This window comes from Antrostomus carolinensis, unplaced genomic scaffold (genome assembly GCF_000700745.2).
Source record: "Antrostomus carolinensis isolate BGI_N321 unplaced genomic scaffold, ASM70074v2 scaffold10472, whole genome shotgun sequence".
NCBI lineage: Eukaryota > Metazoa > Chordata > Aves > Caprimulgiformes > Caprimulgidae > Antrostomus > Antrostomus carolinensis.
In genome coordinates, this window is record NW_010297576.1 from 1,242 (window position 1) to 19,719 (window position 18,478).

An 18,478-nucleotide genomic window follows, 5' to 3' on the forward strand; every position below is an offset into this window, starting at 1 on the left:
AGTTAAAATTCTGTTTTTGCAGATTATGATATAGTGGGTGGAGAACCTACATTCATGGGTCTCATGTAAATTACATTTCTAACCTTCATTAGCAGCTGTTCATACATCTTAAAAAGTTAAACTTGGAACCATTTCAAGTCTTCTGTTTACATTAATTGCATGTAATTGTCTTCCCTTTTACATTATTTTGCGTTGTTAGTTTTTGTGCATGATCAATTCTGTGTTTTTCATTGTGATCCTTAAAGTCATTGTCAACTAATTTTATTTTAAATTGTTTAGAAACATATAGCTCATGGCCTGGTCCCTGCTGCTACCATAGCTCCTAAACCTGCAGTTCCCCGCACCCCTCCCCCTCGTAGTCCAAACCCTTCTCCAGAAAGGCCCAGGTAGGTTTTGAGTTTGGTTTTTTGTTTGTTTCATCAACTTTGAATTGCATGTTCTTGCTGCAGTATTTACATAAAGCTTTTCATAAATAGAATATATTTTTAATCGTGGCAGTTCCCTTTTCTGGACTTTAAAAGTACCTATTTTTCTCCCACTCCTAAGCATGCTAAATGATTGGGACAATGACCATTATGAATATGTAACTTACTATAAATCTGAGTCAACTAAAGACAAATGGACTATTCAAAGTTAGGGCTATTTTTAATTTAGCTGCTAGAGTGTAGGACTGTAGCAATACTAGTACCAGGAAATTTTAACTCATTAGAACAGCATAAATTAAACATTTCTAACATGCCATTTTATTGCAAATTAGAAAAAGCAGAGACTTAAAAAACTGGCACATAAAACCATGTTGGATTAGGTTTGAATTAGCTGTATAGGCAAGTTACATAAAGAGAAAATACAAATGTATTTTTCTGTCATTTGTAGTTTCTCAGAGTTTTTTTTATGTTTCCTTTAAGTTTAGTTCAATTCTGGTTGTTCTATGGTCTTTCTAGTGTCTGTAACATTCCCACTTAATCCTAGTTCACTTCTTCTTCCTTTTTGACCTCCAGCTGTTGTCATTCCTGTTACAGCCCTCACCATTTCTCTCCTTTAGTCTTTGTTCCTACTTGTTTTTTTCCTCTTCATCTTACCCTTCTCTATACTCTGCAGCATCCCACAAATAGGCACTTCTATCTACTTTTGCTTGCCCTAGTTTGCAATGCCCCAGCATTTATGAACAGCTTTGGAATCACCAGTAAAAAGTTCAGAGTAGGGAATAATGGAAACTAGGAGACAAAATAGCAGAACACGGAACGCTTGTTCAGCACAACACCGGGTAGTATTGTTGTGGCTAAAGTGAATGCTAAGTATGTAAATTATTGATATCAGTTTTGGGAATGTAATTCAGTATGTTCCATTATTTTCAAGCACATGATTTGGGAAAATCAATAGGTATTGTACTTTACTCTTCAATGGCTGTGTTAGAAAATAGCTTGCCCAGTTTTGTGCTTTACTTTGGGGGCTAATAGTTCAGAACCAGTCTCTTAGCACTTTCAGTGGTGTTTATGCTTGTTAACTTTGAACTTTTTGCTTTCCTTACACAGCAAAGACATTTTGCAACAGAAAAATTATAAAATGTGGACTACAGAGAAGACATCACTATTGTTTCATTGCTTTATTCTGTTTTCTTCCAGATCTGCTCTAGCAGCAGCTATCCTTGCAACAACACTAACAGGACGCACTGTTGCTATTCCCCAGCCTCGGCAGCGATCACTTTCCGAAAGTGATTCCGCCTGTGTGGAACAAGAATGCTTTGAACCATATGCAACAGTCACAGAGCTCAGGATGGGGTAGTGTATACTTTCTGTTTTCATAGCTTATATTAGAAACAGAATCTGTCAATGATATAATTTTACCAAAGGGTTACAGCAAAGTAATTCAGCTCCTGGTGTTATAGCCACTTACTTTTTTCTCACCACATCATAAATTTGGTCTGAAGTGTCTACAATCCTTATTCCATTTCTCATAAAGTAATGTCATGCATACAATCTTCAGAGAGGGAGATTTGGATTGTAGAGCAGACACAAGTGAAAACAGGTATTATTTCTGCCAAATGTTAAACAGTTAATCGTTGAGGAATCATCTGAATTTCATGTCAGGTATTTCCTTTGTGTTAACTAATTATTTCAGACTCTTCTTTCAGCAGAATTAGCAACCTTCTATCTCTAATCTGGCATTTTCTTGAAGATAGAGAAGAAAATAGCACCAGTGTTAATACAGGATACACATAAGCTAGATTCCTTGTTTGCAACTGAGGAAGCTTAGATGTCTGTTTATGTCAGGTGTTTAGACTTGTGTATATTCCAAGACTGATGGTTTTACTTTACTAGTGTTTATTTTTTTGGAAGAGGAAGCGACACTGAAACAGGCTTTAAACTGCTTTCTACTTGCAGGCCCAATTGGAAATTTGATGGTAGTGACAGATCTCCTGTGCAGTCCCTGGAAATAACAGGCAGTTATTGTGAGGATGAGGACATGGATACCTATGTTTCAGATGCTGATAAAGGGGCAGAGTCCAGCTGTCAGAGTAATGAGAAAAGCAGAGAAAGCTTTAGCACCAATGCTATTTATGCTGTTCCCTGCAAAAATAAAAAGGTAGGACTTTCAAATCCATTAATTCCTTTACCCTGTTTTGATTATTAATGCAAATATTAACTATTTCTAGCTTTTCATTCTCTTCTTACCCTGTAGACATTTATTCAGTTTTTATTTCACATGCTCTCACACAAGTTAGGTATGTTGATCCTTACAGATTCCATATCTTTGATTATTAGGAACCTTTTCTTATTAGGAAAACACTGGTATTGTGTATCGTTATTGTGCATAATTTAGTCTTGTAAAATGTCTAATATTTTAGGTTGAGTGTGATACTTACATTGTAGATTATTTGTTAAAAGCACTAGGAACTTTACTTTTACAAATAATGGAAGTTTAATTACTGATTCATTATTGTGCTAATGAGCAGAGACCTACGTAGAGTCAAGGACCTTCAGAATCAAATAAAATAATTTACCTTGTTGCCTTAAAGACCAGTGGATTTTTCTGTGTTATAGATTTGAATTGTCTTAACCAGGAAGAGAGATAGTAGTCTGTAAGAGGAGGAGAGGGGAAAAAAAGGGAAGTGAGTGGAATATGTGGGACATGATCAACAGGGGAAAAATGGCAAAGACCACGTTAAAAATTATTCATGAATCCCTCAGTGCTGTGAAATAGTAGATAAATGGTTGATCTTTTATTAAGAGCAAGTTTAGATACGACACAGAACAAAAATGTAGGATAATTTCACAAACCCTTTGACTGAATAAGGTAACAGGAATTACTGGCCCTGTGAACAAAGTAACTACCATAGTTTCCTACCTCCTGTTGATGATTGTAAGGTTTGGATTTTATTGACATAGAGCCCTAAACCAAACAAGTATGTCTTATAATTTATTATCTTAAAATATTGGTGTACAATTCTGAATGTGACTAGGACATTAGTGCACTAAAAGTTTCATACAGATATCAGTACGTGGTTCTATTTTAACAGCGTTACCATGATTTAGAGAGCTTGTCTTATTTTTACACAGGAAGAGCGTCCACCATCTCCTAGTACTGATGCTGACACGAAAGAGGTGGCTTCTCATGCAACTGAGTTTCAGGTGCTGGCGGATGAGTTGAACGTGCAAATAGGAGGTAAATAAGCTTACTTGAGTCAAAATGCCAAACCTTGTGATACCATGCAGAAAAACAATTTTTGAATAAAATAAATTTAATGCTATGTGATAATTATATATTTTTTTTTAAAGGGCAGTGGAAGAAATGCTATTAAATACTGAGTCATTTCTAGTAGTTACAGAAAATTAAAAATCTGCATAAAGAGGGAAGATTGGTCTGTGTTCACTGTATAACAAACTCCTGAACATCTGCTATCAGCCAGTGTAAGAAGAGAGTGAGGGGAAAAAAAAAGTTTTGTGAATGCTTTGTCTGGGCTAGCACAGTCATTCTCTACTGTGTTTCTGTTGATATATATGTCAGAATCAATCCAGTTTATACTCTGGAAACTATTGGAGTGTAACTGTGCTCAAAAAATAGAAAAAATTAGAAACTACTACCAATGTTAAAAAAGCTCTAAGAGATAGAAGAAAACACTTTTAATCAGTTATTTTTCTTGGATAAAAAAAGTCATGTCTGAAAATGAGCAGTAATTTTTTTTTATAATCAAATGGCACGATACTGGGATTATTTGTCCTTTCTACATAAGTTCTATCATTCTTGCTGTCTTTTAAGGTCTGGGCCTTGAAATTGTACATCAGGTCACAGAGGAAGGTTCTGACAGAATAGAGAGCTGAATCAGTCAGTCTCCGGTTATCACCCTAATAATCATAATCATTGGTCTCATGTTATCACCCTAAGCTCTGACTTGTTAAGGCTTCACAATTTTCTTGCAATAAGTAATTTTCATTTGGTTCATAACTGGACCTGCCGTTAAGCTATTTTCTTATAACAATAGAATATTGTAGAGAAAAACAAATTACAAGAGAGCAAGACCAATCTACCTGCATAGGTGTGTTATCAAATAATTATCTTGTCCCTTGTTTTGCAATCAGGAAAACAGGAAATAAAATTTGTTCCAGAGCTCCAGATGCAGTTTTTTACAGAAGGTGGCAGCACTCCAGTAGCTATTGGCTAGGAAAGAGAAAGCAGAACTGAGTCAGTTTTGAAAAATCTTTGCCTTTCTCTTTTATTCATGTTGGATCTCAGTGTTGTTTTAATATTATTTCAGTGGGGTTGTTTGAACAGCTTTATAGAGAAACAATGCCCGTAAGGAATGGGTTTTGATAAAACCATTTGGGAAGTGGATGCATTACACTCAAAAGAACAGGATCTACAAACCATTTCTAATCCCTCTTCTACATAGTAAGTGCTGCAGATCTTGGAAGCTGTCAAATTTGCACTTGCCTTGTTCAGAGGTGCAATAGGATTCAAGCCCAGTGAGATCAGTGAAAGTACTTCATGTGTCCTTTAGTCAAATTCTAAAAGAATAAGGGGAGACAACAATACAACTTCATTTCTTCCATAGTTGAATCTATACAGTATGAGGTAAAAGTGAGGTCTCACATCAGTATCCTGATACACTATGGAAAGTTAGAGATCTAATTTGTGGTTTTGGGAGGACTTTCTTACATTTATTTGCAGTATATAATACATGTGTTTACATATCCATATGTAATTGACTGAAAGATCTGTTTTTCTTTAGCAGGAGACCAACATCGTGGCTTGAATTTAAAGGTAAGATGCCAATGAAGGTTAATTTTTGATGTGTTTTGGAAAAAAGGGTGTAATGAAGACCTGATAATTTACAGTCACTTAAAGGAAAACTAATTTATTGCCACTAGGGAATCTTTTTCTTTTGGAGTACAAGAAAGTAATATTTTTCAAAAGGAACGATCAGCCAATCTAGGTAAATATTCTATACAAAACTTGGAATTTATTATTTTATTTTTTTTAATATATCTTCTGTTGTTCCTCATGCAAAAGAAGGAAACAGAGTGGGAGACAGTGTTATAGCAAGAGACAGCTCTTACTGATAGCTTTAAAATTCTGAGCCTGGCTTCCCCAGGTTTTTATTTAGTTTTCTAGTTGGGCCCATATGACTGCTTTCATAAGCTTCAAAAATAATACCTAAAAGTTTAGCTTCACAGATCAACTTACTGGACTATTTTTTACAAAAATGATGAGTTCTTCCATTGTTAACATCACTTTTTTTCTTCAAGTTCTTGACCGTATATGTTTTCTTTTGAAATTGTTCTTGAGTTTTGACTCATTTAGTCATCAGTATCTTGGTATGTTAAATTACATGGCATCATATCCTTACAGAACGTGACTGCTGTTTGATAAAAAACCTGGAGAAAGTTTGTATATTGATAATGTTCACCTCAAGCAAATACATTAGTATAAATTCAGCCTGTATTTCTTTCCTGATGAAAGAACCTTCTGAAAATGTAAAAATAGGTATTACTTTTTTTTTTTAAACCAGCCAAGGGAAAACAAAATTCTTCACATTTGTTGAAAAATATTTTACATTTTAATGTATTTGCTGATTCCCAGTGTGGGACGGACAGTTCATATCCTAATTGACTATTCTAAAGTCATATTTTATACAAACTAACAAGTGGGAACAGTATCCGTGCTGTTTGGCCAAGAAGCTTTATGTTTATATAACTTTTATGTCAGCCATAAAATTGTTTTGAGAACTGTGCATCTCTGAGAACTAAAGAAAATATTAACAGTTTCAGGAGTCTGCAGGTGACTGATGGCAGTGATAAGTGACCAGATGATGGCAGAATGGGTAAATGACAAGTCATATATTGTCACTAGTGAATCCAACATTAAATTTTCTTGATACAAAATAAACTGCTTCAAAAGTTCTGTTTCTTAAGTTCTCCAACAGTGATGCTGTTCAGAGTACTTCACACTTCAGAAAGGAGAACTGGTAAAGCAAATTGTCTCTTTTTTTTTCTTGGCTAGGAAGAAAAACCATTAGCTGAAAATCTGACACGTGAAAAGCCTCCACCATCCCCAGGTACTTCTGGTTTTTCTATGACTTTACACTTTAATAATATTCATATATATATAAAAATACATTTTTCTGCTTGTATTATCTAAGCATAATTTGGGGCGGGGCAGGGTGGGGAGGGGGTGGGTTGAGGAGATGTATTTCTCCTGTACAGGAGATGAGAAGGTGCTGAGTGCTCTGTGATAAGCATAAAAACAATAGTTCCAGGCTTTTTATGTTAGGTGTTTTAGACTATTTTTTAATTTTCCAATCTGAGAGATTTTTGAAGTCTTAAGTAAATAACTGTGAAACAATGTAATGAAATTAAAGTCATACTGGAACTTTCCAATCCTTTAAGTTTCATCTACACTACAGGAAATTATTAACTATTATTAACTATTATTAACTATTTCTTTGCCCTTTAAGGCAGGAATGTTTTCAGTGTCTGAGAGAAAACATGTAAACTTGCAGCCACTCCACTATATAGATCTCGTTCCAAATCCACTTTTTTCATTCTCTGTGGCCTTCTGGGAACCATAAGCTGATTTATATCCTAACAAACTATCACTCATACATGATATAATACTATAAAAGATGGATTATAATTTGCCAAAACTCATATTCAAGTCTGAATACCATTTAAATACATTGTACTGTGTCATTACAGATGTGTCTATTCGGGCAAGACAAGCACGGGAAAATATGACTAAAGAAAAGCTCAGAGAACTAAAACAAGAAAACTGGTCTCTGAACAAGGCATACCAGGCTCTGGTCCAACAATTTGAGGGAACAAAACAGCAAATGGAAGAACAGCAATTAAAGCTGAAGAGACTAGAACAAGAAAACAGAAGACTTAAAGAAGCTGCAGAGAAACCACATAGAGAAGGTGGGAGAAACTTTCAGTATAAGCCAGTCTGTCATTATCTTGTTTGATTTTTCTAATTTCTTACAAGCTATTCCTGCAGTAGTAGGTTTCCACTCATTGATTTGAGAAAGTATCTATGCAGTAGTAGTTTCTGAACAGTATTTTCTACATTTGTAGAAATGTCATCAGGGAATACTTAAGTGATCATGGAAAAAAATTACTCGGTTGTTTGAAATATAATGGGCTTTTTGATAGTAATTTTCCATGAGGTTATTCCATTACAGTACTCTGAAAGAAGTTCTCTTATGACTGTAGCTTACCAAGATTTATTTTTTTCCCTTACAATTAACAAATTATTGTGAACATTTCTTGAATTTTGATTGAACTTTCCTGTTGGATATTTATTTTAATAGAGGAGGCTACAGAATTACTTTCTCTCAGACAACAAGCACAAGAACTGGTAGATGAAAATGATGCTTTGAAACTGACAGTCCATCGTTTAAATGTAGAATTGAGCCGCTATCAGACTAAATTCAGGCCATTGTCCCAAGAAGAGGTGAGAATCTTGGTTTGTACTGAAATGTTCCATTGTCTTTTCATTCATCTTTGAGTTTTTAACACTATTTTCTCGATTTGCCACAAAGTCTACAAATGGATGGACTTTTCCCGAAACTTAAAATCAACATTTATCATTAAGTCTAATTTAAAGAAGTTAGACTTTCTCCTCTATTAGTAAGACATTGAACTTCCAGTTTTGTTGACTTTGAATGTGTTACATATGCAGCACATGCAATCAGAAACATAAGCTTGTTTGGGATAATACTTGTGACTGCAGCAGACACTGGTTGGTGCTTCAAAAAGCAGGAAATAATTTCAGTATCTTTTTAAAATTTCCTTTAGCATCTAAAACTGAAAAGTTTACCCATGAAAGGACCACCACCACCATGGCTCGTAAGTAAAAGAATATTTTCACTTATCTGTTCATTTCTCTTCTAGGTAAAGTAGTAGAATTTCTTTTCTGGAACCAAAACATTCAGGATTTAGTTACTCTGCTGAACTATCACATACTAGTAGAACATTATAAACATTTATGTTTGTTGTAGAAAGAGATGTAGGGCAGAACTTTGCAATGAACGTGTGCAGCTCCAGCTGAATTTACAGCGAGCTACAGACTGCATACAATCACCAACTTTGAATTACTGCTTGCAGATTAAGTGCTGTTACCCTGAGAATCATAAATACCACTTTCCTGTAGTATTGTCTGACATATAGTTTGCTTTAACATCTGTTGCTTAATTGTTAATCTTCTGTTGTGATTATTTTGAAGATGATATTGAAAGAAATAGCATATTGCAGTGATTCCTGTGGTAGGAATAGTCATGGGTCCACTGGTAGCCTATGAACTTCTGGCAAGTAGAAGGCAAATAGTCTGAAATTCAGTGCATTTGTAATATGTTAAACAATTTGTCCTTGATATACTAATCAGATCTTAAATTTTCCTTCTTCATTGTTATTTGGTACTATACAGAAAGAGGAAAGTCCTCCTCCTGCTCTGTCTTTCTAGCTCTGATCACATATGTATGTATTTAGTTTTAAAGATGCAGGTTTGAGAGTGTAAAAATTCCTTTCCCACTTACTAATGAATCTGGGCTAACTTTGATTATTCCCTATAGTGTTTCAGTTTGGTTTTGTATTAATTTGCATCCACATTCTGCTGTGTTACATAAACCAATAAATAATGGTTGCTTTATAGTGAAGTGTGCAAGTAAAGCATCCATCCCTATTCTTAAGCTCCTCAAGCGGTGCTATTACGTGCTTCTGCAGCATCACTTCGCCTCTTGTGCTCTGTATGCTTGTGGAAGTCCTGCACTTTTGTCTGCAAGGCATATATGAAAACCCTTAAAAGCTTTTAAAACTAGCAATATATAGCAGGAGTAGCAGTAAAAAATATTGATGAGAGTATGGTTTGCAATTGATTTATATGGTTTGATTTTTTATTAAACTTTTTTCAAGTTGGATATGAAGTATTTGTCACCTCTTCTGTTGGCCTATGAAGACAGAATAAGAGAAAAGGAAGATTTAAATCTTGAACATGAGGCAAGTTGCCGTTTAAAGAAAATGTACTTCTACTTTGTTGATGTAAAAATTAAAACAAAATACTTACCTCTAAAGAATTTAATTTAGAGTCCCTTGTCTTCCAGGAGGATATGAAGAATTTTAAAGTACGAGTTGAAGAGTTGGTGAAGGAGAATGAAGACCTGCATGAGCAATTAAATAAAAATAACTTTATTACCACTACAGAATGGCAAGTTACAGTACTAGAAATTAATTTAAAAGCTACTCATTGTTTTGCCTGTTGCATGCAAGCAAAATTTTAAGATAAGGAAACAGTTTTTCCACTTTGAGCTCTGCAACAAGCTGTCCAGAGAGGTTGTGGAGTGTCCATCCCTACAGATACTCAAAAGCCATCAGGGCATGGTCCTGGGAAGCTGGCTTTAGGTGCTGCTGCTTGAACAGAGTGGGTTGGACCAGATGACCTCCAGATGTCCCTTCCACCCTCAACCATTCTTTGATATTACAATTTTAATTCACACATACATCGTTTTCCTTCTTTCTGTAGGGACTTTTTGCTTTAATTAGTCAAAGATTGTAAACATTATTTAAAATAATTTACATATTGAGGGTTGTGAGTTGATGTCTCTAACAGGCTTACCTTGGGTTCTGCCATTGCTTTCAATTAGAGGTTTGTTTTTTTTTTTAAAGAAGTTCAAATTATAAGTTTACACTGCTAGAAGTCAGTTGTGTTTTTAATTTGGACATAAGTTAATATTTTAATTATATTTTGTTTATAAGTTGGTTGTCATTGCAGGCAGCAGCTGCAAACTCAGGCCAAACTGGTCTTGGAAGAAAATGGATTGTTGATGGAACAACTCAAAATTCAACAAGCTAAAGCAAAAGATAGTCACAGACAGCATGTTCAAGAAGGTAAGTGCTTGAGTTCCTAATTACCAAAGCTGGTACTGCAGGTTTGGTTTTCTGTTTGTCTGTGGATTGGTTTCTTTGTTTTGGTGGCTGTGTTGGGGTTCTTTTTGCAAGTTGCTCTATGCCTACAAAGCATCACTGAATGCAGGTAACACTACTGTGAGATCAAGTTCTGGATGTCAACTGATACTGAAAAGAAATGTCAGTCTCAGCTACTGACACTATACAGTGTACTCCACTTTGACTTGCTTCCTCTGAAAAGGTGACAAGAACTGTTAAAACAGCAATACACTAATTTTCATAATTCAAGAGTCCTTTAAACTTTACAGGTTGGTATTTGTGAGGTATTATTTGCTTATTTAAATTTTCAGTGTGGAATTTGTAGGGTTTTTTAATCTGCTTCATTACCAGTGTTTATCGCCTAATAAAATACAGATAATTATAAGTAGCAGTATTTGATTTTAAACTTTTGATAGTGCTTTTATTTGCTTTTATAACATGCATCTTAAAGTAGTAATCTGTTCTCTGTTACTGTTTTATCAGAGGTTTGTATTTGCTTGAAGTCAGAACAGTTCATATTCCTTGTCTTGCTTGTAATTATTATTTCTTGACCAAGATTAGTTTTTCTGCTGATAGTTACTTTTTTGCATTGGCAGATTCCTCTGGATATTTCTCATGAATAGCCTTCTGACTGGATATTAGAAAGAGAACAAGCGTATTATTTTAAAATCCCAAAACTGAAAGTATGATTTCTTAGTGAAGTTTAAAAAGCAAGGCTGAATCTTAATTCATAGATTAGGATGTTCTGAAAAACATTTTACTGTGTTCAGTTAACCTAAGTCACTGATGAGAGTTGTTTCCTTAAGTGAATCTATCTAGCAAAACTCCAATTATGAAATTTGTTAATCTGCCACCTAATTTCATAAATATTTTCCTTACTGCTTTTAAAGTTTCTGAGTTTTTTCTTTAGTTTTCTCTCTCTACATCCATCTGTGTTTAGAAGATAGTAACTCATCATGTACCAGGCCAAAGGCCAGACAATATCCCAAAATCAGGTGTTTCTCTTTCCAAATCTCAAACCAGTTTGATCTGATATGAGTTGTCAGAACATCACTAATAACCACTGAGAGATTTTGTTATCTATTGCTGGAGTTCTCACAAGGAAACAAAACCCCTGATCTTCTATTTGGTTCCCACAACTGTTTTGGGAGTATATCCAGGGATTGAAATACATATTACAGGATAAATTAAGAGATCAGTGAACAAAAACTAGGCAGTCTCTAGATGTGTGCCCTGTCTACTAGGCTACAAAAGTCATGTTGCATTTTAGGTTCTTTTTCTGATTTAATAAAATCTGAATCAGAGGATTTTCAGTGTAAAATGTTTCAACAAGGAAATAGCTTATAGCCCTGAAAAGAAGCAGTCTTGAAGTTTTGTCACTTTACCAAAACAAACTGTTTGAGACAGAGAAAAAAATCCAAACTGTTAAAATACAAACCAAACTGACAAATGCACCGTTACATAATGCTGTGTACAACTGGGAATTAACATATTGCTGGTTTAGTTGGAGTTCCACTACTGGAGTACCCAGGTTTGTTTGTTTTTTTCTTCCCAAAAGCTTCAAAATTGACCAAACAGATAATAATCTTAGAAGGTAAGAAACAGAGTCAAGAAGAAGAGATAGCAGAGTACCAGAAGCAGCTGGAAGCTTTGCGTTCTACCTGTGAAGAGCTGAAAGCCAAACTGGATAGCAGAATAGCAGCAGAGGAGCACTTTGCTTTGGTGAATGATTTAAAAAGGTATGAGTTCACATATGGTGCCCAGAGAAACAATTCTGCAAAGCATTCGCATGAACACATCCCCATACACACCACTCTGCAGACTGGAGGCAAGTGGAGACTTATGCTGGTGATCTATGAAGGCAACTACCAAAGTACAAAGAAAATTTAAAAAATACCATCTTGCTTTTTGTAGACAGTTAAAATTACAGAAGGAAGTCGTACCTCTGGAGACAGTGGTAGCAGTGTTTCTGCCATAGAGTACCTACTGCTAAATGTACCTTTTTAAATAGCAGAAGAGGAAATAACACAGTATGGAAATAACACAAACCAACACAACACAGAGTGCTGTTATGCAGCATGGTCTGTAAAGTAATGTTTTTCTAAAGACATTCTGTAAATGTGTTTGCTTTCAAGAAAAGGATAGTGCAAGTTACTGTTTCTTGGTACAGTGCCTTACTGAGTAGTTCTCAGACCAGCTTCTTTGGCATTGCTAGGAATTTAATTGAAAAAAAACCTCCCAGAAATTAGGGAGGGAATACATTTGGACTATATAGGCTATTTTTATAATTTAAATTCTATTTCAAGTGCAATCAGGATTAATTATTTGAATAATTTTGTATTATGCTTCATTCATGATTTGATATGTCATGAGATTGTAACAGCTCTGATATCACCACCCAACATTAAGCATTCTCAGTACTATCTTTTTCATGCCTTCGACATGGGTATCTTACTGTAACTTAGCTTTTTAGTGAAGTAGGTCTGTACATGGTGCCTGTTCTATGCTGTTGGTTTTTGCAGCCTTTTACAAAAGGAGCAGGAGAAAAAGCGCTGTGAGGTGGAAGATCTAATGGAAAAGATAACATCACTGCAAGCTCAAAACAAGAAACTGCTTTTAGAGAAAAATAACTTCATGGCTGACAAGAAGATCCTGGAAACCGAGATGGAAATGACGCAAAAGACAAATAGGTCATATCACATCCTCATTTTCTTATGTAGAAATACTTCTATTTCTAAAAATAACAGCAGAAATATCTGTAAAAACATGCCTGACATCCCACAGTGGGTAATTTTTACCTATTACAGAAACACCCCACATTTCCTAAACACATCTTGGTCACATTTAAAGGCCTAATTGTAAAGTAACTTTGCTAAGCTTTGTACGTTTTCATGCACACTCTTCTACGTCTGCATGCAAATTAAGAATATATCTTTAATGCTAGTAGCTAACTATAGCAATTTATCATTTGTGTACTCACCTGAAAAACAGGGCATTACACTATTTGCAGACCTTCTTATACACCTGCAAGGTTCAGAGTTGGGCTCACAATACTTCAAAAAGTAAAACTGATATTATTGTTATATTTCTTAAGAAATATGAGCTTGTAGCCATTGCACAAATTGTTCTTTTGAATCATTGTTACTGTTGTTACTCACATGACATATTATAAAGAAAAACAGCCCCAAAAAGTGGGAAATGATACTTTCAGCATTGCAAATATTTTGAGCCAAAGCATCTTTAACAGTAACTTTGACACTTGTACAAGTTGATTTGCACATGGAATGTAAGTTCTTTTAACGCCGTTATTAATTCTCAGTCTGAAAATTTTTCCTTTTTCTGTTAATTTTATAGGAGATTAAAGAAGAAAATAGGTGTTTTGAAACTGCAGTTGGAGGAAGCAATGGAAAAAGAAGTTGCAGCCCATCACTATCTAACAAACCTTATTGGTTTGGTGGAGAAGATAGCTCAGGAACGTGATAATCTTCTTTTTTTGGTAATTACCTTTAAATAATAAATATGACTTAACTGGTATTTCACACTATTATCATCCTGCTAGCACAAGTTATTGTTAATTTGCATTATCGAAAAAGAAAGCTATAATTTCAGTTTAAGGATTTAGCTATTTAAATAGACTTTTGCAAATAGGACAGGAGCAGCAAAATGATATTTTCTAGAAGAGTGATTAAAAGCAACTACCCTGACTTCTGGAGATAACATAATGAAATCTTAACTCACATCAGCATTAGAGCATGGAATGGTATACATCAAGTTGAAAAGGATTCCAGGAACAGTGGCAGCCTACTGATAAATCGAGTAAAACAGAGCAGCAACAAATTTATTAAAATCAGTTTTGATAGTGCAGCCCTGATGATGAACTGTAATCCTGAGTTAGCAGCTGTCAAGTGATTCTTTTATTGTATTGTATCATTCAGCTACCTCACAGTAAACCAAAGTGTCACTGACTGAGCATGAAGCTCACAGACTCCAGCAACACCAGTTAATTTTGACTTCTCTGAAAGGAGATGTGTCTCTGGTGTGATATGGGTAGTTCAAGGTGGTCAGAGGTTACTGACCTGGTAATTTTCTCTCTTGAATGCTTTCAGTGGATTTAACAGTTGAAACTTCTTATAGTTTTAAAATTATTTCATTGTTTCCAGTGTATGCAGTTTTTGTTTTGTTTAATTTTTATATCTGAGAGAGAAGGTAGTGCTTATGAAATTATGGAAACAGGCATAAGGATAGAAGCATTTCATAAGCCACATGTCAGATTCCTTGCCTGAACCCCTGCCAATTTCCAGGGTTCTTTGCAGAGCAGACTACTAAATTGGACCCAGAAGGATGAGCCATGCACACAAGTGGGATCCCTACCTATACATACATACATCCATAGAAAAATGTGCAGAATTGGTTGGATTTACAGTGTCAGTAACTATGATCCCCTCAGAATGAAACTGTTTCAAGGTATTTTGTTAGTGAGATAGTATTTGTAGTCAGTTGACAAATTATTTATTAGCCATTAGAATCATTTTCATTACTCTTTTTCCATCTTGGTTCTTCAGACTATTGGAGCTCAAAATAGAATTGCTTTGTCTTCCTCAGTGTGTGTATTCTGTCTGCCCCGGCTAAAGTAATAACAATTACATTGAGTTCTGTGTACTCTCTGTTTGCAGTCCAGATGTTTGGAAAATGAGAATCATGGTGTTCTCAACAAAATAGTAGAAGGCAGTCTACGCTTAGGAAGATTGGAAGAAAAAGTTAAGGTAAGCAGTATTTCTAAGCTAAATATTATGTAGAAATGGGTAACAATACACAAGCCATATTTTTCAGTTCCTCATGTGCTTACGTAATTTAACAGGGAAGTTATTTTAGAAAGCAAAACCACTTTGTAAAAAAATGATGTCTTGTTTTTGAGATTAGACCAATATCTTTGGTTATTAGTGCCAATAAGCAAAAAAAAAAATATCACTTGTGCTTCACTGAACAGAAGGAACTATTATGTGAAGCAGCAAGATATTTTAGAACATGAAGCCACTCTTTTCTTCCTCTTAAGATTAAAGAACTAACAGAACACAAACACTTTTTTGTGGTATGCATTGATAAATAAGACCGTTGGACAAGTGGTAAGCAACACACTATGAAGTGTAGCTTTGCATCTTGGAAAACACACCCATTTTTTGCAGCTAATTCTTTTCACTCAAAACATACAGTGTGACGTTCATTATACACACTGGTTTTATATGCAGAACAAAGTACAAGTATCATACCTTCAAATTAACAAATAGGTAAAAAAACCATAATGCAACATACCTGGCATTTAAGCAAGGCAGCACTGATGTAAAGATTAAACTGGCAATTAGTATCTCTGGCCATTTCTTTTGTTGTCAGAGAGTTGTCCTTATTTCTCCTATAATCAGCTTTCCTATTATCTTTAACCCTGACAGGTATATAGAAAGAAGGCAGCTGGGAAGCTTGGAGATATCAGTCTCAAAATGACTGAGCAGGAGAAAGAATTTGCTGGGAAGACTGCTCAGTACCAAGAAGAAATGAAGCACCTCCAGCTTCTGCTGAAAGACAAACAGGAGACCCTTGATGAAGTGCTGCAGCAGAAGAGGTCAGTCAGTCACAGGCAGCAGCACTGCAGTTGGATCTGATGGGTAACGGGTGGGGAGGGCAACTGCACCCAGCAGCAAGATCTTGCTGTTTGTCACAGCCTCTCTCACTCGTGCTTTAGCTCTACTGAAAATGCTGAAATGCTCCTCTTAATTCCATCCTCCCCAGCTCCAAAAGAGACCTTTTGAAGGAGGAATTTATTCTGGATGAGTACTCCCATTCTTAAAATGACTTCTTAAGAAGAATATCAATCTGAGCCTAGTCTTTGATGATTTGGGGGGGAGGTCTTACAAATCATCAAGGTAAAGGTTAATTATTTAATAGCATTTTACACTAAAGAGTGAACAATGAAGCAATCTTTTAAAAAAGCTTGGTTTTAGAAATTAGCAGATGAAATAAAGCCTGGGTAATGTTTTGCCCTACAATAAGGGTCCTTAAACCAGATTAAGCTCGTGTATATTAACAGCAGAACATGAGAGCTGTGCACACTGCATGCAGACCCCATCTGGAGAGGAGTGGCAACAGAGAAGAGGAGCTTGCCCCTACCAAGACAAAGTTAGTTTAAAACAAAACAAGATGCTGAAGATCATCCAAGATCATAATACAAAGGGCCTGAGTCAACCAATGGATGAAACTCCAGACAGCTTGTTGGGGGCAGAATTCAATAATGTCATTTTACTCTTTGTGCCTGACATCCCCCAAAATGTAAGCTGAGGGTAACAACAATTACCTTTGTAAAGCACTTTGAAGCATATACTGAGTAACTGATAGTATTAGACACTCTTACTGCAGGAGCAAGGAGAAATATACTCTGAGAGAACAGTAGCATCTACAGTTTTGGTGTTTCAAAAATGAGAGATTGCTTCTCAATAGATCAGAGGGCTCTGCAAGAAGTACAGATTATATACTTCCTAGTATACCTTTTGCCAGAAATGTAGCCTGACAGCATCTAATCTCAACACATTCATGTTTTGCAGTGATTTGTTTCTTATTTTTAGAACCTGATATTCAGGAGAACTTGTGTAAATGGCTGGCTCTATGAAGTGCTTCAGGGAGTGGCTTAAAGTGACTGTGGTAGGGAAGTCCATAGTATTAACATTTGTGGGCTCATTTTCCATACAACAGCTTTTCTTTCCACTTCATATGATCTTGGTTTCCTGATTATTTTCTATTTTGACATATACTAGAAGTGAGTCAGAGGAAACATTTCACCAAGCAAGAGCTTAACCTTGACCAAATCTACCTTACTAAAAAGTCTTTGGCTAAAATACAGTTAGCTGCCATGTTTGAAAAATAACATTTTTCCTGAGAAAAACATTAAATAATTCATTCATTTACAATTGGGCAGTCAGAGAAATTGGCCCCTAAGGTTATAATGCCTTAAGGCCTGTCCTTCGCTGTCTGTGCCTCTCCCAAAAAAGCTTACACCACTGCATTAGCTAAGCAAAGTCTGGCGCTTGGTTTGATGAGACATTTTTAGCTTCCAAGTGGGGAGATGCAGAACTCTTGGTGCCTGGCAGAAGGGGCACGTGTTACAGACACACCTGGTGCGGGAAGCAGAACTGCAGTCACCACAGATCCCAATTCAGTGGACAGTGGCAGTTGCGATATTTGGATCTCACATGCACCACTCTCTAGTGTGGACTTAATCCAACTTACTACATGGGCCCAAGTCTCTTTTCTGATCATATTCTCTCCAGCATTACAGTTAGTGGGCTTTTTAAAAAACAAAATAGGAACAAATTTCAGTCAGACAATTTCAAGCCTCTAAAAACATGCAGTTTATCATTTGCTTATCCATCTACTATAATTATGTACTGCTGAAAAGTGTTTTTAAAGTTAGGATTTCTCTTCATTTTTTTCTAGGAAAGTGGAAGGGGAACTTGAGATCATTTGGGAATCCACATCCAAAGAAAACAGGAGAATGAGAGAGCTCTTACATAAATCCCTGGGCAAGAACAACATGTGGAGTACTGTCACAGCTCATGAGCCCCACTTAGATGAAACCTCTCAGAAGGGCCTAGTTTATGGACATGATTTTAGCTATTGTGATGTGAAACCTTCATCCCCTGCTACAAATGAAATTCAACAAGAAGTTCAGTGATAAGAATAAAGATGCATTATGCATCGCATCCAAGAAAGACCTCAGTGCCTAAATTTGACTTTTTCCAACAACACAAGACATAATAGAACATTTACCCTCTTTAAGTGACAGTATATTTTAATGTCATCAAAATGACACCAGCGTATTCCCCAGCTGTATCATCCATAGTGTAAGTCGAGCCTAAAATACAACTTTGTTTTCTGAAGAAAAGGCTGTTCCTTAAGGGAAATGGGGTGCAGCTCTACACTAACATAAAAGGACAGGTATCCAGTTAACAGGATAAACAACTGGTAAGCTCAGTGTTTAGCAGACACAGACCTTGCCATAA

At 35.8% G+C, this 18,478-nt stretch overlaps 1 protein-coding gene across 1 annotated transcript; it reads left to right on the forward strand.

Moving 5' to 3' along the window:
* Nucleotides 1–279: 279 nt before the first annotated feature.
* CEP89 (centrosomal protein 89) lies at nt 280–18,150 on the forward strand (the record flags this gene model as incomplete). The annotated part of the gene is made up of 18 exons (XM_010162183.1): nt 280–386; nt 1,623–1,778; nt 2,382–2,583; nt 3,558–3,663; nt 5,231–5,259; nt 6,499–6,553; nt 7,194–7,412; nt 7,805–7,947; nt 8,292–8,342; nt 9,405–9,488; nt 9,593–9,700; nt 10,265–10,376; nt 11,992–12,172; nt 12,956–13,123; nt 13,788–13,929; nt 15,107–15,196; nt 15,878–16,047; nt 17,913–18,150. Coding segments are annotated over 18 exons (2,361 nt in total), but the record flags the coding sequence as incomplete, so codon positions are not given.
* Between the last annotated feature and the right edge of the window lie 328 nt (nt 18,151–18,478).